The sequence below is a fragment of the Phocoena phocoena genome, chromosome X (genome assembly GCF_963924675.1).
Source record: "Phocoena phocoena chromosome X, mPhoPho1.1, whole genome shotgun sequence".
Classification (NCBI taxonomy): domain Eukaryota; kingdom Metazoa; phylum Chordata; class Mammalia; order Artiodactyla; family Phocoenidae; genus Phocoena; species Phocoena phocoena.
In genome coordinates this window covers 101,690,763-101,715,502 of record NC_089240.1, presented here as the reverse complement: position 1 = coordinate 101,715,502, position 24,740 = coordinate 101,690,763, and the positions used below count along the sequence as shown (strand labels likewise).

At 38.3% G+C, this 24,740-nt stretch overlaps 2 protein-coding genes across 3 annotated transcripts; one reads left to right on the top strand and one right to left on the bottom strand.

Moving 5' to 3' along the window:
• The first annotated feature begins 1,543 nt into the window (after positions 1–1,543).
• C1GALT1C1 (C1GALT1 specific chaperone 1) lies at positions 1,544–5,547 on the top strand. Its single transcript, XM_065901163.1, has 2 exons — positions 1,544–1,714; positions 3,794–5,547. Exon 2 carries the CDS (start codon positions 3,799–3,801, stop codon positions 4,753–4,755), a length of 957 nt encoding a protein of 318 aa, XP_065757235.1. The 5' UTR covers positions 1,544–1,714; positions 3,794–3,798; the 3' UTR covers positions 4,756–5,547.
• Positions 5,548–16,079: 10,532 nt separating this feature from the next.
• Positions 16,080–24,740, bottom strand: MCTS1 (MCTS1 re-initiation and release factor). Of its 2 annotated transcripts, none has more exons than XM_065900782.1 (6): positions 24,392–24,740; positions 23,047–23,199; positions 22,415–22,512; positions 19,059–19,192; positions 17,047–17,114; positions 16,080–16,286 (listed from the first exon to the last, which is right to left on the bottom strand). In XM_065900782.1, exons 1-6 carry the CDS (start codon positions 24,400–24,402, stop codon positions 16,205–16,207), a joined length of 546 nt encoding a protein of 181 aa, XP_065756854.1. In that variant the 5' UTR covers positions 24,403–24,740; the 3' UTR covers positions 16,080–16,204. The 2 variants fall into 2 exon arrangements, with proteins under 2 accessions (XP_065756854.1, XP_065756853.1); XM_065900781.1 differs by lacking the exon at positions 24,392–24,740 and adding an exon at positions 23,770–23,783 and having other exon boundaries at positions 16,205–16,286.

The following is a 24,740-nucleotide window of genomic DNA, read 5'->3' as shown; positions in this document are numbered from 1 at the left end:
CCTGATGTGATCAATATTAATAGCCTGCTGAGCAGCCTTCCACAACTCCCCTTGCTCATACAAACAGATCAAACATATGTGCACATATGTAAAATTGTTTGTTTTCACCAAAGTATAATCATACTATACACATTATTCTGCAACTTGTTTCACTTAACTATATATATATATATACACACATATATTTATATATATGTGACAATAGACAATATATGTTATTTAAGAAAATATAGTGGAGATACTCTGCAGTCATAAGTTCTTTTCCAGTTCTAGAATTCATTTTTGTATTCCTTTAGAGAACATACAACCATGTATTTGTAATGAATTGTTTAATGTCTTTCTTCCCTGCTAGACTGAGAGCTCCTTGAAGGCAGGGGGCTAATTTTGTTCACCACTATATCTCCAGAATTTAGGGTAGTGCTGCCAGGACAGTAATTGCCTTTATAAAATCTATTTGTTCATTGTTTCAGTGCTTCTTGAAACCTTCAGTCCACTTAAACTGGGTCATTGCCAATACTCAAATGTACGTGTCTTTAGAAACTCAGGCCTGAGTAAATCACCACTCAAAGTTATTTAGATGGAAACTGGTGACAGTACATTTAAAAAATTTGTAAGACTTCGTGCTTTTTAGCAAAAAACCCTTTCTGCCACAAAAAAAATGAATTTTAAAGGACAGATCACATGTTTAGCAGAAAGAGAGCTCTACACTTATAATTAGAGCTTAATTCTAGTCCCACCTCTGCCATTAATTACTGTGTGGCCTTTAGAAAGTTCCTTATCCTTTCTGGTCCTGGTTCATCTGTTGCTCTAACATTCATTAATTCCAAAACTATGTACTGTCCCCTGCGTGCGGCACTAGGTTAAGTGCTAGTGATACAGGGGTGAGTGATTTAACAGCTAACAGTTAACGAATGCTTACTGCATGCTTGGTCTTTTGCTAATGGAGTCAAAGGCACTATCTCATTTAATCTTCCATGATAGCACTACCGTGATACTTTCTGTACTTTACAAAGGAGGAAACTGAGGCATAGCGAGGTAAAGTAACTTTCCCAGCATACCAAAGGACGCGGTGAAGACAGGATTGGAAGCCGGACAGTGGGGCTTCAGATGCCGTTCCAATAACCTTAGTGATCCTTGCCCTCATAATTCAACGACTATTGGCCTGCATTTAATCCCAGCCCAGTACCGGGGGGAGCGCCCTCTTGTCAATGGGAGGTTGCAGTACCTCAGGTGCTTGTCAGAGAAACCACTGAGAGACCTGACACGATCTCAGTCAGGTGAAACACTCTACCTCGCTCTCGCAGTTTCCACAACCGGAAAATGAAGCGGTGGGACGTGTCAGCGGGTCGTACGCACGCACGCCTCTCTGGGCGTCCCATTGGGTACGGGTGAGCGTGCGGGTCACGCCAGCAGGACGCGCTTCTCTGAACTCGGCACGGGGCGGGGAGAAAGGGCGCGCTGCGTGCGCGCTGGCCCTTCCGACGTCGGCGCGGGCGGGCGGCTCCGCCTGGCCTAGGGCTCCTTTGCCCCGCCCCGCTGCCCGCGCCCTTGTGGCGTCTACTTCCGGGCCCTCAACGCCTTTAGCGAAACCAACGAGAAGAAACCGCCTGCATGTAGAGCAGCCCGACCAGGAACGTAACCGAGTAGCGCGCGAACGTGAGAGGAAAGCCGTGCGCGGCTGCGCTTTACCGCCCCTGAGCCGCTCTAGACGCGGGTGAGTGCTGGGGCATCGGCCCGCACCTGGAGCTGCTCGCGGAGCGGCCCCCGGAGCGGCCTGACCCCGCCCCTCTCCGGGGAAGGCTTGGGCCCTGGCCCACTCCCAGCGTACTCCACGCGGTGTGTCCGGGCAGGTGCAGTGTGAGGAACAGTGAGGGAGCTAGTTAGAGCGTCGGCTTCCTAGAGGCGCTCCCTCGGCCCCTCCTTGGGGTGTTGAGATGACCATGTTCTCTCCCTCACTTTTGTTCTCCATTTCATCCTCCTCCCTTTTCCATACTCCACCCCAACCGCCTTCATCTAAAAGAATTCATCTCAAAAACCACTCCGGTCGTTTCTGCCTCGCTTGTGCTCGTGTGCGGTTTTAAGTTTCCCTTGCCTCTGCACCATATATCCTATCATGTGCATCTCTAGATGCTACTCCTTAGAAAAATTTGTGCAAATGATTCATAAGTAGTATCCCCATCAGGAAGAATTCTGACATACATATACCATTGTCAATCTAAGAGACACTAGTGAATTATTATATAATGGCCAGACATATTGAAAATTGTGTAATATGAAATGCCAAAATCCTATATAAAAATTCATTTTGGAGTGCATCTGACAATTCTAAAACAAGCAGAGCTTGTTTCCTGTGAATTTTCTTTTCCTTATTAGAGCTGTGTTTGTTCACCAAGTTCTGTGAGTGACACAGGAAAGCTGTCCTGCCTCTTTCCCACCCGACTTCCCACCCCTCCTTAGGAATTACATCTGTCAAGTTGTTCCACACGTTGTCCTTCTAAGGTAATGGAGGTCAAAGTCCATTTCCTCTAGAAGAAAACCAAGGGATGGTTTCCTTGTAGCAGTACGGTGATGCTGGATGCAAAATATCAATTATGGTTAAGAGATCCTACATGTTTTTCCATTTGTAGGAAAACAAGGTTATTCAGTAACTTTTTATTAAATTCTCAATAATATGGGTGGAAGCACTGTTGAGATCTTTATTCTGTAATAGAAAAACCATTAAACTGATGCCAGGATATCTGATTTCTAGTTCAGTTCTATTGCTGACTGTGACTTTGGGTCAGTTACCTAACCTCTGTGGACCCTCTGTTTCCCTATCTGTAAAATGAGAAAAGTGACATTAGATAGCTTCTAAGGCCACTTTCAACTTTAAGAAACAAAGGAAAAATCTAAGTAGCTCAGTAGAACATTCCTTGTGGAGATAGAAGGGAGATTGGGAAAATCTCAACAGTTGTATTTAATGTTGGGTTTTCTTTTAATTTCTAATTGAAATAAAAGTGTAGACTTTTCCCTTTTTACTTCCCCAAAGAATAAGGAAATGCCTTTGGAGGAAATAAAAATGTTCATTAATAGTCCCCAGATATGCCTATATTGACTCAGTTCTCATCCAAATAATTTAGCTATTTTCATTATGGGCTTTTATTATTATACATCAGTTAGTTGAGATACTGTATTGGAAACCATTTAGTCTTAGGAACAAAAGGGTAAATATTAACATATATGGTATCAATTCCAAGATGTACTCAAAACACCTAAGGACAGCAGCCATCAGTTAAATAAAGCACTAGGTTGAGAACAGAGACCAGCACAGATACCACTGGTGATTTACCAATTGTAGGTGGTTTTATCTCTTCAATTTAAGGTTTTGTTGTAAAAGTCCATTTATATCCGCAGAGGTATTTAAATAATATAATGCAAACTTGTGAAATGAAACTCCTTTAAAGAGAATGATGGACAGACAACCTCTGTAATATCAGTTTCTGGGGTTAGTGCTTTGGTTTAGTACTTGGTTAATTAAATCCCTATAGATGAAGTGCAAAAATAGCCTCCCAGAAAATTCTGTGGCAGCAAGGTGTTGCTGCAGAGTTCCACTTTGTACTGAACAGTAATCAGGTATCATTGGAAGCAAAAAATTCTTAAGACTCTCTTGTGCTACTTGCACTGACTCGATTTCAAGCTTGGGAGCCTTTTTTTTTAACATTAAGAGCAAAATGTAAGTATAGGGGGAATATCAAATCAAATCACTAGACTCCTTTTCTATTAAGTATCCTAAGGATCTTTTTCTTCTTTATAGGAAAAATGCTTTCTGAAAGCAGTTCATTTTTGAAGGGTGTAATGCTTGGAAGCATTTTCTGTGCCTTGATCACTATGCTAGGACACATTAGGATTGGTCATGGAAATAGAATGCACCACCATGAGCATCATCACCTACAAGCTCCTAATAAAGAAGATATCTTGAAAATTTCAGAGGATGAACGCATGGAGCTCAGTAAGAGCTTTCGAGTATACTGTATCATCCTTGTCAAACCCAAAGATGTGAGTCTCTGGGCTGCAGTGAAGGAGACTTGGACCAAACACTGTGACAAAGCAGAGTTCTTCAGTTCTGAAAATGTTAAAGTGTTTGAGTCAATTAACATGGAAACAAATGACATGTGGTTAATGATGAGAAAAGCTTACAAATACGCCTTTGATAAATATAGAGACCAATACAACTGGTTCTTCCTTGCACGCCCCACTACGTTTGCTATTATTGAAAACTTAAAGTACTTTTTGTTAAAAAAGGATCCATCACAACCTTTCTATCTAGGCCACACTATAAAATCTGGAGACCTCGAGTATGTGAGTATGGAAGGAGGAATTGTCTTAAGTGTAGAATCAATGAAAAGACTTAACAGCCTTCTCAGTATTCCTGAAAAGTGTCCTGAACAGGGAGGGATGATTTGGAAGATATCTGAAGATAAGCAGCTAGCAGTCTGCCTGAAATACGCTGGAGTATTTGCAGAAAATGCAGAAGATGCTGAAGGAAAAGATGTATTTAACACCAAGTCTGTTGGGCTTTTTATTAAAGAGGCAATGACTAATCACCCCAACCAGGTAGTAGAAGGATGTTGTTCAGATATGGCTGTTACTTTTAATGGACTGACGCCTAATCAGATGCATGTAATGATGTACGGGGTATACCGTCTTAGGGCATTTGGGCATATTTTCAATGATGCATTGGTTTTCCTACCTCCAAATGGTTCTGATAATGACTGAGAAGAAACAAGAGCATGTATATGATCACCGTGTAGGACATGTGGTGTTATTTGTAGTAACAACTGCATATCCAACACAGAAGTATGTTTCTTTTTTTTTCGTTTTCAGTTTGGTGGCACTGGTTTATTCACACATTGAAGTTTAGTAATACATTTTAAAATAGGGTGGGATTTTTTTCCTTAAAACACACATGAGAATTTCAACTGTGTTGGAAAGAAATGTTTTAATAATAATAATTTTACAAATAAAGAATATATTTATAAATAATATATTTATGTGATAAATTCTAAATTATGAACATTAAAAATCTGTGTGGCACATGTTTTTGCTGATTGGTTAAAAAATTTAACATGTCTTTTTAGCTTTCTAAGATATGCAAATGAAATCTCTAGTTGTGAATTTGTGATTAAAGTAAAACTTTTAGCTATGTGTTTCTGTTACTTCTAACGTTGGTTTATGTTCTAAGCCTTCGCAAGTGCCAGTGGATTTGCTTTCTCAAAATACACAACCAAGCAATAAAGGGAATGTTCCCAAACACTGTTAAAGTGAAAGTTGAAATCTATCCCTGAGAGAAAAAGTGAAAATTAATTATAAAGGTTAATAATTTTCCTGGGAGCTAATTTAGTGGCCTCCCTCAGCATACACAATTTCAGTGTAACCCTCTGTACTTCTCTATGCAGATATTGAAGTTGGAGTGGTGACTGTAAAGAATGTAATGTCATTTAACTGTATTGTTTCCCAGTTAATCAAGCCCTCAGCTGTGGCTTGGATAAAAATATATCAGTTGAGATTTATTTACTCCTGCAGAGCAAACGAGTTCTGTGGAAGTCTTCTTTGAAGAACTCCTTTCGGAAGTCTGGCAGTTTCACTTACTTGAATTGAGTCTGTCCTGGCTTTTGTTTACCTGTTCAAATTTTTAGATTTTTCCCATGTTCATGATTGCACCATATCCAACAGTTTTTGGTGTGGAGGCCTTAACCTCACCATTCACCTTGGATTACTCTGCCATTTGCCTGATTTCGGTGGCTACCCAAACGCTTTATGGATGGTGGATACAACAGCTTCTGTGTTTATAAATGTGTGAAACACTTGGAGCTGACTTGTCCTAAAATCGGGCCTGCACATGCCATATTAAGTCAGATCCATAAGCCCCCATAGGGTGTGAAACCATGACATTTTAGAGGTTAATTTTTCTTGTAACTGGCTTCATGATGTTAATGGTCTCCTACAGCTTTTGCAAGCCAGAAAGAATTTCCTCAAGAGGACTTTGGGCTTCAAATTATTGATCATCAGAGTAGTGTGTAAAACCCTTTGTTTGAATTTATAGATTTTCCTCACTGGGGCTCTTGATTAAAATGAAAGTTTATTAATTTTGAAAAATAATAAAACCCTTTTATCAAGCACCCAAATATGTGGTCTCAGATGTAATTACTACAAACCAAATCATATTCAGTGTGAGTGCAATGATAAACAGTATCTCACTGAGTGTGACACCCAGTTTAAAAGTATCACATTGCCCCCAACACCAGTATCTTAAAACTTTTTCTACTATATTTATCGCCTTCAATTACATTAGTGTATCAAGGTATAGTTGTAATAAATATATCAGAAAATGCATTCCATTGTTTGATTTCCTAGTGGGTACTAAAGTAACAATTGCTTTTTAAACCAAATTGATGCTCTTGATTGTATTTTTTTTTTTTTTTTTTTTTTTTTTGCGGTACACGGGCCTCTCACTGTTGTGGCCTCTCCCGCTGCAGAGCACAGGCTCCGGACGCGCAGGCTCAGCGGCCATGGCTCACCGGCCCAGCCGTTCCGCGGCATGTGGGATCTTCCCGGACCGGGGCACGAACCCGTGTCCCCTGCATCGGCAGGCGGACTCTCAACCACTGCGCCACCAGGGAAGCCCTTGATTGTATTTTTATACATGAGTATTCCTTTATAAAATGTTAGTTGTCTTAAATAATATGCTGTCTCCTTGAACTTATTTGTACCTAGTCTTGTAGATAAATTTGGAATCAGTAACACAGAAAATTGTGCTACAGAAGTCATGGTTACAGATTTGATCATCATGCATTCAACAGCCAAAAACTATAACCCTAACTCCACTCTGTTATTGGGAAGAGAGTCGGGAAGAGTGGAGGTCTAATGGGAATTGATCATGATTGTGAATATATTTTACATATGGCTGGGTAATGCCTACTATATTGGACAACACAGGTCTAACCAGTTCTGGAAGTGTGAGGCCCACTGGCTGAGATGTGAATGAGAGAAAACTTCAAGTTTCTTCTAAAAGTTATGTTTATCTTTCTGGTTTTCTTGAATGCAGTGGAAACTGCAACCTGACTTTCAGCAGGCCCCAGGCCATCTCCTTGCACAAGTTCAATCGCTAGACCTTCTTTCTCAAAACATTGGATTTGGAGCAAAATATAGATTAGACCCCTTGGCTTTTTTTTTAATGTAGCTAAAATACTGCTTGTGTATCAAATCTGATTTATAATGCCCAGATTCGGGGAACACCTGTATTAGAAAAGTTACTGAAAGCACAGAGTTTAGTAATGGTGTACCACTAATTTTCCACTCAGTTAAAGTATTGTGTTCCTTTTAGTACTAGCTGACTTGGATTGATGCATTCAATGCATGTCTGAGTGTTTATGTGAAGAGCCTGTTTGTAAAAGTTTAACTTTCTTTTGGCATTCAAAGAAATTCAGGGAAGGTTTTGCCAACCTTCCCACCAAGGAGTCCCCCAAAGTCTAATGAAAAAATAATCACTCAATTCCAGTATCATCAAAGATAAAATACTATAAAGTATTCAAAGGGTAATGGGGGAAATGACTTATTTAGAAAGTATGAAATGATGGTGTATGTCTGGGGTCTCTAGCATAATAGAAAGAAAAGTCCACTTTTATTAGTGTGGAATCTATATACTATACTACTCCTTGTATATATTGAGTATCTATGAGCTTAACACTAGACCTGGTATTTTGTGGAAAGCAAAAAGAGCCCAAACACATGATTCATACAGGGAGTCAAATAATCATTTCATGTAAGCTTTGCATGAGCAATAAAACAAGCCATTGTTTACTATTAGAATATGGTGGTCCTCTTTGCCTTAAATGTCCTCAATTTGATAAGTGCTATTTCTCTTAACCCACATAATTCCCATTTCTTTGATAGTTTTCACTGATTCCATGCAAGAATGGCCACATTGGTTTTGCCATTGCTTTGGCAATTTAGTGAAAGCCCTGGCAGGAAGAGCAGGGCCTAAAAATAAGACTCAGATGTTCTATGAATGGATGGATGGATGGGAGTGAGGACGGATGCCATGAATTATGGGACAGGCTTGTGTTTGGAAAAAAGTAAGAAATGCTTCTAATGAGTGACTGATAAGAGACATCCACAAAGGTACTCAAAGTGCTGAATAAATGGGGATGTTCTAACAGTCAAAACACCAACCCCATACCATCTGAGGGGAAAAGGGGAAAAGTGGTCCTAACTTGATGAAGACTTTATTTTTTAATTAATTTTTACTGGAGTATAGTTGATTACAATGTTGTGTTTCAGGTGTACAGCAAAGCGAATCACTTATACATATACATATATCCACTCTTTTTTAGATTCTTTTCCCATATAGGCCATTACAGAGTATTGAGTAGAGTTTCCTGTGCTATACAGTAAATCTTTATTAGTTATCTATTTTATATATAGTAGTGTGTATATGTCCATCCCAATCTCCCAACTTATCCCTCCCCCCAATGGAAGACTTGAAATACTGGCACTGAGAATCTTCTTTTCCATATTTGCCACTCTAAGGTATTCACCTCCAGAAGGAAGCTTCAGGGAATACTGCCTGTTCTCCATCCCAATGCCATCCAACAGAAATATAATGGGAGCCGCATGTGTAGTTTAAAATTTTCTAGTAGCCACATTAAAAAAGACAGAGGTGAAATTACTTTTAGTATTATATTTTACCTAACCCAATATATCCAAAATATTGTCATTTCAACATGTAATCAACAGAAAAAATGAGATAGTTTACATTCTTTTTTTAATTAAGTCTTCAAAATCCAGTGTGTATTTTACAGTAACAGCACAGATCTAACCAATTCCAGAAGTGTGAGACAACACCCCACCCCGTGGCTATCATGTGAATGGGAGAAAACTTGAAGTTTCTTCTAAAAGGCCTGTTTATTTTTCTGGTTGTCTTGAAGGCTACGGAAATTGCAACCTGACTTTTAGCAGGCCCCAGGCCATCTCTTTGCATGAGTTCCATCACTGGATCTTCCTTCTCAAAATTAAGTCATTGGATCCTCCTTCTCAAAATTAACTCATTAGATCTGGAGTAAAATATTGATTAGACCCCTCAGCCTTTTTCCTTAGATTATAATTGAACCAAATTGCTCCTGTCAATTTTAATATTCACTAATCCTTTTCCCAACCTATCTTTTGGATGTATTGATAGTCACAAAGCAGCTGCTAGTTCTGCCTTTGCACTTACACTCTACCCTCATCTCCCCCACTTAACCAACCCTCCCCCTTGTATCCTTTTCTTTAAAAATCCAGGAAAGGCTTCTAAATGGTATAACCTTTACATGGTCACAAATCACCTAGCCTGAAGGTGACAGAAAAAGTTCCGACCTCAGGACTAAGTTCAATTTCAAAAGATTCTCCCAGAATATCCTGCTAATGAAGAGGGAAACAGAACATTCCTCAGAAGCACACTGCAAGCAACCCAGTCTTACTGCATTCTAATCCTACCCATATTTTCCCACTGTGGAATAGAGGCTTGGCTAACTTACACTTCTCTCCAATAGCCCATAAACAAAGATGGTGATGCAACTGTGGGCCAAGATTAACATTTTATGAAACGTGAGGGGAGATTTTCTGCAAAATAGGCGTTGCGGGAGGGAGGTAGGGAGGTTTAAGCAAATTCTGAGTGTAAATTCTTTATACGTGAAGTATGAATGGAAGGTAGAAAAAGTCTCTTCTAGCATGTAATCTCTTTGTCAAAGAATATTTCTCTTGACTGTTTTAACACTTTACCACTCAAGTATTTTTACAAGTTCTGAATTGATTCCAAGTGTTTTATGTATTTTTTCATATTTACATACCATCTTGCCTGAAGTTCTTGCTTTTTTTTTTACTTTATTGGAGTATAATTGCTTTACAATGGTGTGTTAGTTTCTGCTTTATAACAAAGTGAATCAGTTATACATATACATATGTTCCCATATCTCTTCCATCTTGCGTCTCCCTCCCTCCCACCCTCCCTATCCCACCGCTCTAGGTGGTCACAAAGCACCGAGCTGATCTCCCTGTGCTACGCGGCTGCTTCCCACTAGCTATTTTACGTTTGGTAGTGTATATATGTCCATGCCACTCTCTCACTTTGTCACAGCTTACCTTTCCCCCTCCCCATATCCTCAAGTCCATGCTCTAGTAGGTCTGTGTCTTTATTCGTGTCTTACCCCTAGGTTCTTCATGACATTTTTTTTTTTTTAGTTCTTGCTATTTTATTCAACCATGGTTAAATTTTAGAAAAATTCCAGCTTGTTCTAAAAACTGTTTACTTGCATATCAGTGATACTTAGATTTATTATCAATAAGTTAAAAGCTTAATTTTGAAATTTTGGTGCATTTTCAGGTGGCCTCTCATCTTCCTGAAGATTGATACTTATTTGCTAAAGGCCTTACAGATGTTGAGATACTTAGCTTTTAATGCATTTGTATAAGCACATTTATAGATTTCAGAAAAATTGTCTAGAATTATCCTACTTTTAATGGTGAGAAAAGGATGCTGTGTTTAAATTTTATTTTAATATTAAAATATTAGATTTTTTAAAATAAAAAATATATGATAATGTAAATATAAAAAAAAAACAGGCTTTGCAATCAGGGACACTTAGGTTCAAATCCCAACTCTGCCATTTATTAGCAGTGTATCTTCAGGAAAGTTATATAACCCTTCTGGAGCCTTAGCTTCCTCACTTATCAAATGAGAATTAAAATCTACCTCATGGAATAGTCATAAAGATTAAGCAAGATATATAAGTAGAGCTTGTGCGTATAGGAATGTTATTTACTTCCCTTTCCCTCTGACCCATTTGAACAAGTTTAACTAGCACTTTACACAGTTAAATATGTATCAATCCTTTTATTAAGTATCTTTCTGGTAAAATATTAAAATATTGATGTGAATAACAGCTGGTATTGAATATTCAAAGTCACAAGGGAACTCCTTAATTAATAGTTCTAAGATAACATCTGTACATTGAATCTGTGCCATGCAATAAAACAGTTCTTCCTCAAGCAGCTTTTTAATAAAGTAAATATTTTTTAAGGAGAAATTTGGAAGTTGCTTTTAAGAACATTAACTTAGAACATATTCCCCCTTCACAGTAAATTAGACATTATTGGAGCCGAAATTGCCCAAATCAGTATGGTTTCTATCTCCTCACACTTTAATCAAGATGCTTCTATTTATATTGACAAAAACCACTGCTTAAGTGACACTCTTGCATCCCCAGTAAATGCATCTGGGCATTCGGTACTTGAGAGAGAATTGGATTTGACAACACCCAGAAGCTCACAAGGCCATGTGCCTTCTCTCAGACCTCTGCATTTGAGAGCAAGAAAGCAGAATTACTTTGTGGACTCCTTTCAAAACATTTTACAAAATATAAAATTTTTATCTTGTAAAGCACAAAATAAGTGCAGTGTAAGTTTCCAAGTTTTTACTATATTTTAACCCCTACTTTTTAAAAAACAATAAAGCATTGCCAGTGAAAAATATCTTCCAGTCATGTGCATTTTTGAAAGCGATTTAGGAGATAGAGATTAATTTGATGGGTTAGAGACTGCTGTTATCCCACCAAATGAAGCTGTTTCTACTCTATATTCAGATACAATTCAGGTCGAACTTTTTGCGGGATCTTAGTTCTCCGACCAGGGATCGAACCCGTGCCCCCTGCAATGGAAGCACGGAATCCTAACCACTGGACCACCAGGGAATTCCCAGGTTGAACTTTCTTAAATCCAAAATGCTTACACAAGCAAACTTTAGAAAGATCTCAGTCTCACAAAAGCATTCTTTTTCCTAATCCTGGATAAGTTAGCTCTCTAAGAAAGCTGTCCAGAGCCTACAGGGCAAAAAGGACTCTCCTCCCATCCTCCTCACCCTGCCCAATTTAATCCAGATGTTTAAGTGAACAGTGAATTTTAGCTTTAAAAAATGAATTCTGAATGGGGCAGCATTAGAACTGATGAGAACAGTGTCCAGACTAACAAGTACAAACCAAATCTTTCAGATCATGAAAAACTAAAAATTTGTTAAAACATTGGTATGAAGGGACTTCCCTGGTGGCGCAGTGGTTAAGAATCCGCCTGCCAATGCTGGGGACACAGGTTCAATTCCTTGTCCGGGAAGATCTCACATGCCACGGAGCAGCTAAGCCCGTGCGCCACAACTACTGAGCCTGCGCTCTAGAGCCCGTGCTCCGCAAGAGAAGCCACCGCAATGAGAAGCCCACGCACTGCAATGAAGAGTAGCCCCTGCTCTCCGCAACTAGAGAAAGCCCGCGCACAGCAACGAAGACCCAACGCAGCCAAAATAAATAAATAAATTTAAAAATAAATTAGGGAACCTAGATAAACAAAGTTAAATATTTACCACATTTTGTTTGGGCATACATTCATTTCATATTCCCATTAATATATAATTGCTACATTATTAATATTCTCATGAACAAAAGAGTGAAATATTTACTATAATGAAATACGTCTATAAATTTAGTCATTTGCCATTCTTGTATCTTCTGAAGTACTATGCTTAGAAATATTGTATCCTCGGTAGTGGATTTGTACGTGCAGGGGGAACTCGGCTGGATATAATCATTATTTGACAAATGCCATATGACTTTATGTTTGGGGACTATCAAATCCCTCAAATTAGAAATGTTCATAGCTGTCCTTTGGATAAATCCAGCTGCTTGTTTTGGGTCCAGAACATTAAAAAAAGGAAAAATGCAGCTGCCAACAGAACACCACCAAACCGCTATAATAGTCTGCTAGAAGAGGGTTTATCAGGCCTTTATATTGCCACACAATGGGACAACAATCTGAGTTGGAATGCTGAATTGTTGCAACTCCAAGACATCTGGATTTTTTTTAACCTCACATTGGATATAATCTAGGAATATTTTTATATCTGGTTCATGTATAATTTGCAAATTTTGATGACTGAAATTGGAAATGTATTAGTAACTTCCTACTGGCTTTATAAGTTGCTATTGGGCTGTCACCATTACCCAGATTTTTTTAAATGTAAATTTACTCACTAGACTGGAAGCTCCTTAAGGGCAAGGGCCACTTGTCTATTATTCATCTTTGTGCCACATGCCTAGAACCTAGTGGATATTCAATAAATGTCCATTGAGTTGAACTGACCTCGGCTGAGGAAAAGTGTGTCAGATGCACAAAAATGACTAGGTTGTAGGTTGGCTTGACACAAAATGTGTCAAGCTTGACACCCTAACTAAAAATGAACTGAAGACACATTGCCTGTGAGAAAAACAGGCTCTCCCTGTATTCCTACTCTCAGGAATATGGGAAAACTAAGTTGCCTGTAAGCATAATGCATAAAGAGGCTGATAGTTAAACCTCTTTGAATTGGCTTCCTTGCATGACCTAATGTTTAGAAACAGACTGGGCTCCAACCTATGGAGTGACACCCCGGATTAACTCTATAACCTGAGGCTTCAGACCCAGGGGGAGCAGGAAATATACATATTTACTCCATATTACCAAGGCAACAAAGTCAATGTACCTGAACATAGTAGGAAAACAAGCACAGATGATGTTGAATATTTTAAAAGTGTTCCCCACACCCACCATAACAGTGGTTAGAAACATGGATAAATTATTTCTGAAACCACACAATTAAAACTTCTCTAATATATGTGTGTGCTTTGTTTTTCATTGCTAACACTCCATAGGCAATCTTGGTCAATTAACATTATCTTAGTACCAAAAATAAGGTTCAAAGTTTGGTTTTGACATAAATGACTTATTTTCTTTTTAAGCATATAAGGAGCTATAGACCTCGAATAGGCTGCCTCTCCCCCAAATGGGGAAACATCTGAATTTGAAACTAGTAAATCAGCATAAAATAAGACTATCTGTTGAAGAAACCTACCCTGAAAGATCATTTATAATTGTGCTACTGATGAGATTATTTACACTTTTACCCACCAGGAATAAATAATAAAATATAAAAATATAGTAAGCTGTAGAATATAACTGTCATAACAAAGAAAAATATTCTACATAGAACTAAAAAAGGATATAGGAAGAAAAGTATCAGGGCACCTCTACAGGCTAGGAAAGAAAGGTTTTGGCAGACATGAGCATTCTAATTAATGATGAAGCAGGAAAAATTCTCCAAGCCTTACCCTGGCCCAGATGAAATACTTCCCCAAATTATCAACCTTCCTTTACTCTTATCCATCTTCACCAAGAAACTTCCTGTTTACTAATTGTTTACCCTAAGCAGACTTACCACTATAAATTAATACATTTACATTCTAACGTGGGAATCTCCAAGTCTTATAGGTTTTGTTACTGGAAAATAGTTTCTCAATCTGAGTCAGACCCTGGATCTATACCCTTCACCCATGTTATATCTTGGGAGGCCCAGCTCCAACAGCCAGCCAAATGGTGTCTCTCTTTTTACTATCCACCCTCACCTTTCTCACCAACTTCTAACCGTAACACAGGTCACCATAATCTTGTAAATGTCTGTATCTATCTGAAAAATAAAATCACATGTCATATATTTGTAAACAACCAAATGAAGATGGCTGAAACACAGTATTGGGTTGGCCAAAAAGTTCGTTCGGGTTTTTCTGAACAAACATTTTTCCAAACAAACTTTTTGGCCAACCCACTATAACAGCAATGTTATTAGGAAGAAAGACCTGTTATCACTGTATAAATTCATAACTGCTGTTTAATTCTCAAAACAGCTTACTGTTCTCACTGAAGTAGGTCCATGGTCTTCATATGCCACTTATGATAGGAGATACGCATTCTTTGGGGAATACAGTGGGGACTCAAATCTGGAAGTTCTGGGCATCTGTGTAGTATGATTCAAGAGAGGGCATTAAATAAATTGAACTGGAATCTGATCAAGCCGATCTGTTTACAGGCTATACAGGGAGTACAAAAACAAGTTAAATTACTTTACAGTGATACAATCAACAAAATCCAGAATGTGGGAAGAAACGCTATATGACAAAACAACTAGATTTCTTACATAATTAATTTAAAGGGAAAACGGAGGGGGAACTTAGAGATTAAAACAGACAAATAACAACCAAATGCAATATATGGACCTTGTCAGATACCAATTTCAAGCAAACCAATGGTTAAAAAAATAAAAAGAGAAACAATTGGGTCCATCTGTCACATAATTGAACACAGTTCAGATATTTGACCTTATTAAGAAATAGCTGAGACTTCCCTGGTGGTCCAGTGGTTAAGAATCTGCCTTCCAATGCAGAACATGGGTTCGATCCCTGGTCGGGAACTAAGATACCACATGCCGCAGAGCAACTAAGCCCGCATGCCGCAACTACTGAGCATGCAAGCCACAACTAGAGAGAAGCCCACGTGCCACAACAAAGATCCCGTGTGCCACAACTAAGACCCAATGCAGCCAAAAATAAAAAATGTATATATATTTTTAAAAAGAAATAGCTAAAATTTTTAGGTGTGATAATGATATTATGGGTTTTTTAAAAAAATACATATTTCAAAGACATATTAAAGAAACCGGATGAAATGATCTATCTGAGATTTGCTTCAAAATAATCAGAGAGTGGGGTGGGAAGGAGTGAGAGAGATGAAATAATATTGGCCACGAATTGAAGCTGGGTGATGGATACAGAAAAGGTCCATTATACTATTCTACCCATACTTTTCTATACGCTCAAAATTTTCCATAATGAAAAGTTTAAAAGCAGCAACAGCAAACAAAAAACACATACAAAAGAGAAGGGGAACTTCTAGGTGCCCTGGGGTAATGGGATAAAAATCCCAGTCTAGCTTCCAGCCCCATTAAGTAGTCAGATTCTCTGGGGGGGTCAGCCATATACTAGCAAGTTCATTTACCAAATCTTGCCCTTCATCTTACATCATTAGCCTGAGAAAGGACATTAAGTTGTCTGAGTTTGGTTACTTACCAGACACCTTTTAATGTCCAAGTTTGTAACCCAAATTTAACTTGAGTTTAAGAAAAATTAAAATAATTTTTGAAGCTAACAGAATTTTAGCATCTGTTGAATTTATTCAGCATAACCACAGAGGTATTGTCTTCATGTTGTCACACATAGACACAAACACAGATACAACACAATATCCATTTTTAGCCCAAGTGCATTCCTTCTGAGGCTCATTTATATGTCTTCATATGCCACAGCCCATCATTTAAATAATGGATATTTTCAATGCCAATTCCTTTGTTGACTTTCTCACTGCAGAAGGAATAAAGCACATAAACATATTGTTAAGTATTTTTATAGGCTTACTCATGGTAAATATAGTTCAGGGTGCATTGCTATCTTGAAATTATTGAGCCACATGTAGGGAATTTATTTATATTACACTAACATTATCATCTACATTAAACTACATTACTCTGCTGCAGTTCATGTCTTAAAGCGATTCTAGTGATCTAACTAGTGGGTCCACAGAAACAGTAATGATGTCACCAAACCAGGAGAACATCAAAGTGTTATAATTAACCCTGAAACAAAATTAATAGGAATATTTTGGTCATGAGTTCCAACGTTTTTAAGTATATTGACTATATTTTGGTAATGTATCTTTAATGTTTCCTTAATATTTTATACCACCATGTTAAAATATAAGATAAATACTGTGTGGTACTAAATTATGTCACCGTTTTTAAAAACTAGCAGTAAAATATCTTTCCCCACACCTAATCTAAATCATACTGAATAAAAAAAATTCCTAAAGTACCACACACATACATATAATACAGCTGTGTTGGCACACAGGTTCTTTTCAGAATGCTAAAGGAAGAATGCAATCCCAGAGACAAAATAGGTTTCAATGGCTTCCTAAGTGTTAGGAAAAATCAGAAATGAGGCTTCTGTGCTTAAATATTTATAAGATGTGGTATGAATGAGAGCAAATTCACCTGTAATTCTGATTCTTCCTGCATAGGTTACCTATATCTTAAAAGCTAAGGAGGCCTAACAGGAGACTTACATATCTTCTGCAGACATCTTCATGACTCCAACACACAGAGCATGCTGTTTTCCTTCTGCCATGATTGCCTGAAAACACACAGCTAAGAAAACTATTTATCTATCAAAATGCCTTGGAGAGGGGGTGTCACATTACTACTTAAGCCACTGTGAACCCAACTTGCACCTTCACCTAGTCCATTAACTCCTTGAGGGCAGGGACCTAGCAAAATTTATGGGCAGATTGCAAATACTCAATACATGCTAAATGAATGAATCTAATAATCATTCTCTGCTTTTAAGTCAAATGTTAATAATACCAGAACCCAATGCCAACAAAAGAAGAAAAAGAAGTCATGCAAAAAAGGAGACAAAATTTCTTGCATATAAATATTAAAAATGGAAATAAATATCAATTGTTCTAGTGCTTTAATCACTAAATGGTGGTTTTATATAAAGGACACATTAAAACAATAATTATATCCCCAATCAATCTTTAAGAGTCCAATGTAAGTTGCAATCTATCCAGAACAACCAGAATGTTCTTGGTTATCATTTGAAGTGTCTAGAATGTTAAACACTGCAGTACATATTTTAAAAAGTAAAGGTTCAAGGGTACACAGCCCCTCTCTGTACTAGTTTTGCAACTTTCCCAAAGTCTATAATTATTTCAAAATAAAAATTATTTTAAAAGTAAAGGCTAAGTACTAGGAAAATTTTCCATTTAGGGGAAACCCCAGAACTATAAACTTTAAAAACAGAAAAATCATAAACATAAAAGGGTAACCTGTCCTCACAGAATACTTTTATCCCTTGGTTTTCAAGTCATTCATTCATTCAATGTTCCACAAATATTTGATCACCTATTATGTGACCAGTATCTATATCAACACAAGCTGTTCCTAAGATATAAATATATTGATACAACTTATACTACCCCTTAGATATAACTGCCACAAGAGAGAACACCCTCCTTTTGAGCACAGGACACACTCTTAAACCCACTCTAATGGCCTTTCCGCTCCAGTGATTTCCCCATTCCCACCAAGTATGGTTCCTTTTCTCAACCTGAGGCAAATGACCACTTTATCTATGACAAAGGAGAAGATGTCCTCCTGTCCAGACTAGGTGATAAAAAACTAATCTGGAATATAGCTGAAACAGCACTGTAGAAGTGGAAATAATGCAGAATTATTCAGCTCCATCATGTGTTGAATAGATTCTTAAGGACTATCTGGGACTTTATCGTTTCTCTTTGAGAAAACATGTTCTGAGGCCCAAACAACCAACTTAAAAATGAACTTTAGGGGGCTTCCCTGGTGGCGCAGTGGTTGAGAGTCCGCCTGCCGATGCAGGGCACACGGGTTCATGCCCCGGTCCGGGAGGATCCCACATGCCGCGGAGCGGCTGGGCCCGTGAGCCATGGCCGCTGAGCCTGTGCATCCAGAGCCTGTGCTCCTCAACGAGAGAGGCCACAACAGTGAGAGGCCCGCGTACCGCAAAAAAAAAATGAAAAAAAATGAACTTTAGAATAAAAGTTCATTGGAACTTTAAAATAAAACCACTGGGATTGCCAATGGTTCCCACTACTCACTTCTAACATTCCACCTGGTGCTTAAGTTCTTTTCCCTTTTGAGTGCTTTTACTCCAGGGTATCTGGGGTAATTCAAACATAAAAGTAGCAAGATGATGTCCAAATAAGTGATCCAATCATATCATATACAACCTCTCTATTAATAATTAAGAGTTTTATACTGTGTTCTGAGTCTGATAACACTGGTCTCTAACTGAGCTGAAATGCAGCTGGGACTCTTTTGTTACTTGTTCTCATTTAATCTCTAAGATGGGACAGAATTTAGTCTCAAGAAATAATGTTGCTTCCCACATCTTCAAATGTAGCCAGAAAGGCATGAGATAACAGTAAGAGTAACCTCCAAAAAAGTACATCTAATGTTCTCCGGGATGACAGATCTTTCAGCAATAACAAGAATACAATGAACACATTTTTCAACAGTTACAGCCTGGGAAGGATACAACAATCGTATCTACTGCAGCAGGGTAAAGTTTAGCTCCAGGAGAAGTTAAGCCTGGACACATGATATTTGCTCCACTGAGAACAAATTTGATGGCTCCTTTATCAACCTGCTGGTGTGGCAGGATAAAAGGATCTAGAAGAAAAGAAATGCATTACATAAATTAGTAAGACTAATGACTCAACAGAAAAAGGCAAAGGACATGAACAAATATTTCCCCAAATTACAGTATTCTGTGACACATGCAAAATAAAACTGAAACACCCTCCTTCACTTATCAAATTGGTATATATTTTTAAGAAAAGTATTTCCCAGTGCTAGCAAGAGTGTAGGAAAACTGACATTCCCATATACTGCTAGAAGACTTATAAATGGGTACAAGTTTTCTTTAGGACTACTTGGCAACATGTATCAACAGCCTCGAAAAGGTTCAAACTCTGACTCAGTAATTCTACTTCTAGGACTTTATCCTAAGAAAAAAATGAGAGATGTACAATATATTTAGATAGAAAGATATTCATTATAGCACTAATATTTATATTAGAAATAAACTGGAATCAACCTAAATGTCCAGCAATAAAGTAAGAGATAAATGACTTAAAGTATGTCTATAATACCTATATAATAGGACGATGTTTTTGGAGAATACCCTGGGAAATATTCAAAATATATGATAAGTGAAAAAAGCAGAATAAAAACTGCCAGAAATGGGGCTTCCCTGGTGGCGCAGTGGTTGAAGAGTCCACCTGCCGATGCAGGGGACACGGGTTCGTGCCCCAGTCCGGGAGGATCCCACGCGCCGCGGAGCGGCTGGGCCCATGAGCCATGGCCGCTGAGCCTGCGCGTCCGGAGCCTGTGCTCTGCAGCGGGAGAGGCCACAACAGTGAGAGGCCCGCTTACCGAAAAAAAAAAAAAAAAAACTGCCAGAAAGACCAGTGGTTGCTAGGGGTTGGAAGAGACGGGGAGGTGGGAAGGATGAATAGGTAGAGCACAGGGAATTTTTAGGGCAGTGAAACTATTCTGTAAGATACTGTAACAGTGCATACATGACATATGCAGTCGACAAAAACCACAGAACGTACAACACAAAGAATGAACCCTAACGTAAACTATGGACTTTCGTTAATTATAATAATGTATCAATATTGGTTCATCGATTGAAGCACGGCAATGCAGGATATTAATAAGAAAAGAAGGATGGGAAGGAAGTATATGGGAACTCTCTGTACTTTGTTCATTTTTTCTGTAAATCTAAAACTGCTCTAAAAAAGAAAGTCTATTAATTAAAAAACAAAAACTATATAACAGAGAGCCCAATTTAAAAAGGAAAAAAATATGCATTTACACATAACACACAGACACACACACAATACAGGAAATAATGGGATGGAAGTACACTGACATACTAACCATGGTTACCTCTAGGTCATGGGAATACAAGTGATTTTACTTCCGTATTTTACAAATCTCTAGAATGAACACATACTCCTTCTGTAATCTTAAAAAATTTATTTGTGTGTGTGTATGTGTGTCTATGAATAATTCATAACCTAAAAACTAAAGGATCCCCGAAGGATTTAAAACAATATCTATGGGAAAAACTTTTTAGGCCTCTCAGGGCTCTCTAGGAATAATAACAATAATTGGTAAAATGTATTCATTTTAATGTCTTACCACTAGCTCTCCCACTAGTCAGAGAACAAATAAGTCTTTTTCCTACCAAGACTAGAAATTAATTTAAACACAGCTCCAAATTAAACATCTTACTGAAAAAAAGGAAGCTGAATGAATGAATGTGTTTACTACTCAGAAGCCATAATTTGTTTTCTAGATCTCCATCCTCATTAATATCTGTCCTTTAATAATAATGATAATGATGATCCTGATCATGGGGATGATGACAAGTAGTAGTAGTGGATGGACATTTACTGAACAATTACTACATCATAATAATGGCTATTATATATTGAGCACTTACTATGTTCCAGGCATTGTGTTAGGTGCATTACACGTGTGTTACTATCTTATTTAATCCTCACAACCCTGGGAGATGTAACATAAAATTGCTTCCACTTTTAAAGATAAGGAAACAAAGCTTAAGTGACTTGACAAAAGTGACATGCACTGGGAATTGAGCCCAGACCTGCCTAACTCCAAGTTCACACTTTTAACCACCATATCATCCTGCTTCTTGCACAAGAATAACTTTAAGATGTTCTAAAAGGTTGGTTCCCAGCAAAATATTATTAAACAGGAACATCTTTTTCTTCCAACTTATTGTGAAAATGCTTAACATATAGAAAAACTGGAAGAATAGTTCAATGAGCACCTGGATACCATCCACTTAGTTTCAACAATCGTTCATTAGCACTTTGCTATATTTGCTTTATCTCTTTCTATTTATACACACATATTTTTTTCCTCTACCATTTGACACTTCAGACACAATACTTCACCATAAATAAGCACACATGCCAGACACATACCGGCTTGAAAAGCAGAAATTTTACTTTGCAGTTGAAAAACTCTTGTACACTGGGATAGCATCTTCCTTTGGGTTTTCTTTTGTAATGTAATCAATCTAACAACATGCAAATGTGGGTACATAATAAACATTATTTTGTTTCTTAACACCTGACCTTGGCACTCAACTAACAATAACTGGGACTCCATGCTTTCCCTTATACAGACTTACCTCTATGAGGCAAACCTGGATACAAATGTAAAAGAAAATGCTCACAGCACTTATTACAGTTTGTGAATATATATTTGTGTAATTATCTAATTGTTGTCTATTCTCCCAACTAGACTGTTAGCTTCCTAGGGACAGGGACCATATCTATCTTTGCTTCCTATCACATTCTCAGTACCTAGCTCAGTGCCTGGCACAGAGTAAGTTTAAAAAATAGTTTTTGAATTAAGTAATGAATGAATGAATGCTCTTTCTTGGGCTTTCTGGAATGCATAATGAGAGAAGTTGCATTTTTCAGATTTACCACAAGATGGGGAGGGGGGAAATCTTTTCAGTTTTTTTTTTTTTTTTTTTGCGATACTCGGGCCTCTCACTGCTGTGGCCTCTCCCGTTGTGGAGCACAGGTTCCGGACGCGCAGGCTCAGCGGCCATGGCTCACGGGCCCAGCCGCTGCCGCGGCATGTGGGATCTTCCCGGACCGGGGCACGAACCCATGTCCCCTGCATCGGCAGGCGGACTCTCAACCACTGCGCCACCAGGGAAGCCCTCTTTTTAGTTTTATATTCCATATAGCCTAGTACTAATAAGTTAACTACCAGAAGTCACTTTCAACTCCTTTTGTGTCTTTCCATATGCCCAAATACATATTTTCTAACAAGACTTACATTTGTGAAGTAATCTTAGGGTTGGATAAAAAGGCCCCTCTCTTTGTCTAAAAAATAGTAACTCTCCATTTACTGTAAGGATCTCTATATGTTCATGGCTGTAAGACAAATGTCACAAAGTACCAAGTTAGATATTTTCTTTCAAAAATGAATATGCCAAACATCCTTTAAATAATGTATAATATGAAGCATGCATATACAGAGATACAGTAAGCTTTTAAAAAAAAATTTCAATAAAGATCCAGGGCAAAAAAAAACATTTTTTTTAACTCATACCAGTCCAGTAGAGAAAAAGGAAAAATATGACCTGCTACAATTTTATTTCACATTTTATTATTTTAATTTCCTTTTCAGATAATTAATAAAACAAATCTCTAAAGCACAAACTGAAATAAATCAAACTCTGAATAAAAACATTTAATTAACTCTTTAATAAAACAATCAGTACACAAAGCCACATTTTCACAAACATAGAAAAACACTTGAAAATACAAATATTGATAAGTTTTAGAGTTACTCATTTAGAGTAGATAAATAGTTAATGTGAAGATAATTACATTTATTATGAGTGCAATCTAATCATTCAATATTCAGCTTCTCTGAACTTTACATAGAAAAAAATAAAGACTTACCATCGCACTATTTTGACAGGATCTTTCTTAGGCATGATTTGATTAAGCCATGGTTCAATACCTGGAAATTGTTCTAACAATTGATTCTTAATACCCTTTATAACTGAGGTTTTCAACTGGATGCAGTTGGACACATTTTCTTTTTCATCAAATCTGCCAAATGATTTTTGCAAGGAAAAAAAAAGGCATTTCCAAGAAGACATATCAGAATAACTAAAGGTATTGTTTTAATTAGTCATCTATTTCCAAGCAAATATTTAGACGTCTAAAATAATTATGAAATAAATTGTTTTTTTAAATACCATTTCCCTTTTATTGTGTCCAGCACAAAACCAAAGTCTTAATACAATATTAAAATAAACTGTCATAAAGTCACAATTAGCTGGGCGGGGGGAGGGCGAGGGGAGAAGGATATGAGGCATATTTCACATTATAATCTGTAATTAGCTACACAAATGCCTCTCCTGGAAAATCTTACTCAACTCTACCCAGGAAGAAACAGATTCCCACCTATAACAGAACCTGTGTAAAAAAAAAAAGCAAAACAAAACAAAATGAAAATACCCTCAAGCGTTGATATACAAAAGACCAACCCAAATATAACAGTGAAAATCGGCCCCTCCTAGGCTATGTAATCTGCTGAGATTCTTTTTTAAGTGATGATGACGACGGTATTTAACATCTCTATTTATTTTTGCTCGAAATGTCATGCACAAAACCCACCTCCCTTTGCCCATGATCCCCCTTTGCTTTTTGCGTCTACCAAATCTGGAAGGCAAACCCACTAGGTAGGTTCCAAAGAATTTTTGTCTTCCTCACACTGAATAGCCTATGGGGCAGTCACGCTATTTTCAAGACAAGGTTCATCTGGCAGCTAGGCAATACGTATCACAGTCCGCTAGCTTCCTGTCACCCAGACTCCTTCACTCCCATGACCCAGGAAATCAAGCCTTCCCTTATTCAGTTCATAACTAGTAACCACAAGGCAGTGAGTGCAGGGCTCTCCTCTCTGCTAAAGAGGATATGTCCCCAAATCACAGTGCAAGGATGTGATTGGTAGAACCCTAGGAACGGAGATAGGACTAGGAAAGGGGGCAAAAGAGAAAGAGAGGTAAGGAGAAAGAAAATGAGGGTGGGAGGACCCAAACCCAACTGAGGATTAGGGACGAAAAGCTTAAAGAAGTGTTGCTAGTTGCCAGTTGAGAGAATAGTACTATAGAAAACCTTAGGGAGTAAGGATGGCAGGGGCGGGGGAGAGAGAAAGAGAATCTGCTCTCGCCCTCTTCCCCACCCCCACCCCCACCCCCTTTGTGAGCAGCCAACGGAGGCCACAGCATGTCCTTACTTCTTGAACATGATCCAAGGTGAAGGGGGCGACGATAGGGAAGGGCCCGGAAGGGGGAAAAAATTGAATTAGCAAGGGTCCGGCAGATCCCCTTACACGAGGAAGGCCGGAACTGACAGTCGGAGCTGTTGTCGTTATCCGGAAAGGGAGACAGCCAGCCGCACTTTACGGTTCTCAGAGAAATTTGACTACTTCCGCTCCTTAAAATCGTCGGCTCTTTTGCCGGCCCTTTTTGGTTTACCGATCCCTATCCAGAGCGGGTAGCTGAAAAGGCGGGACTTGTGAAGGAAGAAGAGATAGAGCAATCATTGTAAGAGCAGGAAGAGAAGATGGAGGGGGCGGGGCAATC

Coding starts and splice junctions, on each gene's coding strand:
- MCTS1 (XM_065900781.1), bottom strand. Junction 22,513..23,046: donor CCTGTCAAAATAGTGCGATG/GTAAGTCTTTAT, acceptor TTTGTCTTACAG/CCATGAACATATAGAGATCC. Junction 16,287..17,046: donor AAGATGTCTGCAGAAGATAT/GTAAGTCTCCTG, acceptor TTCCTTCTGCAG/TGAGAAAGTCAACAAAGGAA.
- C1GALT1C1 (XM_065901163.1), top strand. CDS start 3,799: ATGCTTTCTGAAAGCAGTTCATTTTTGAAGGGTGTAATGCTTGGAAGC.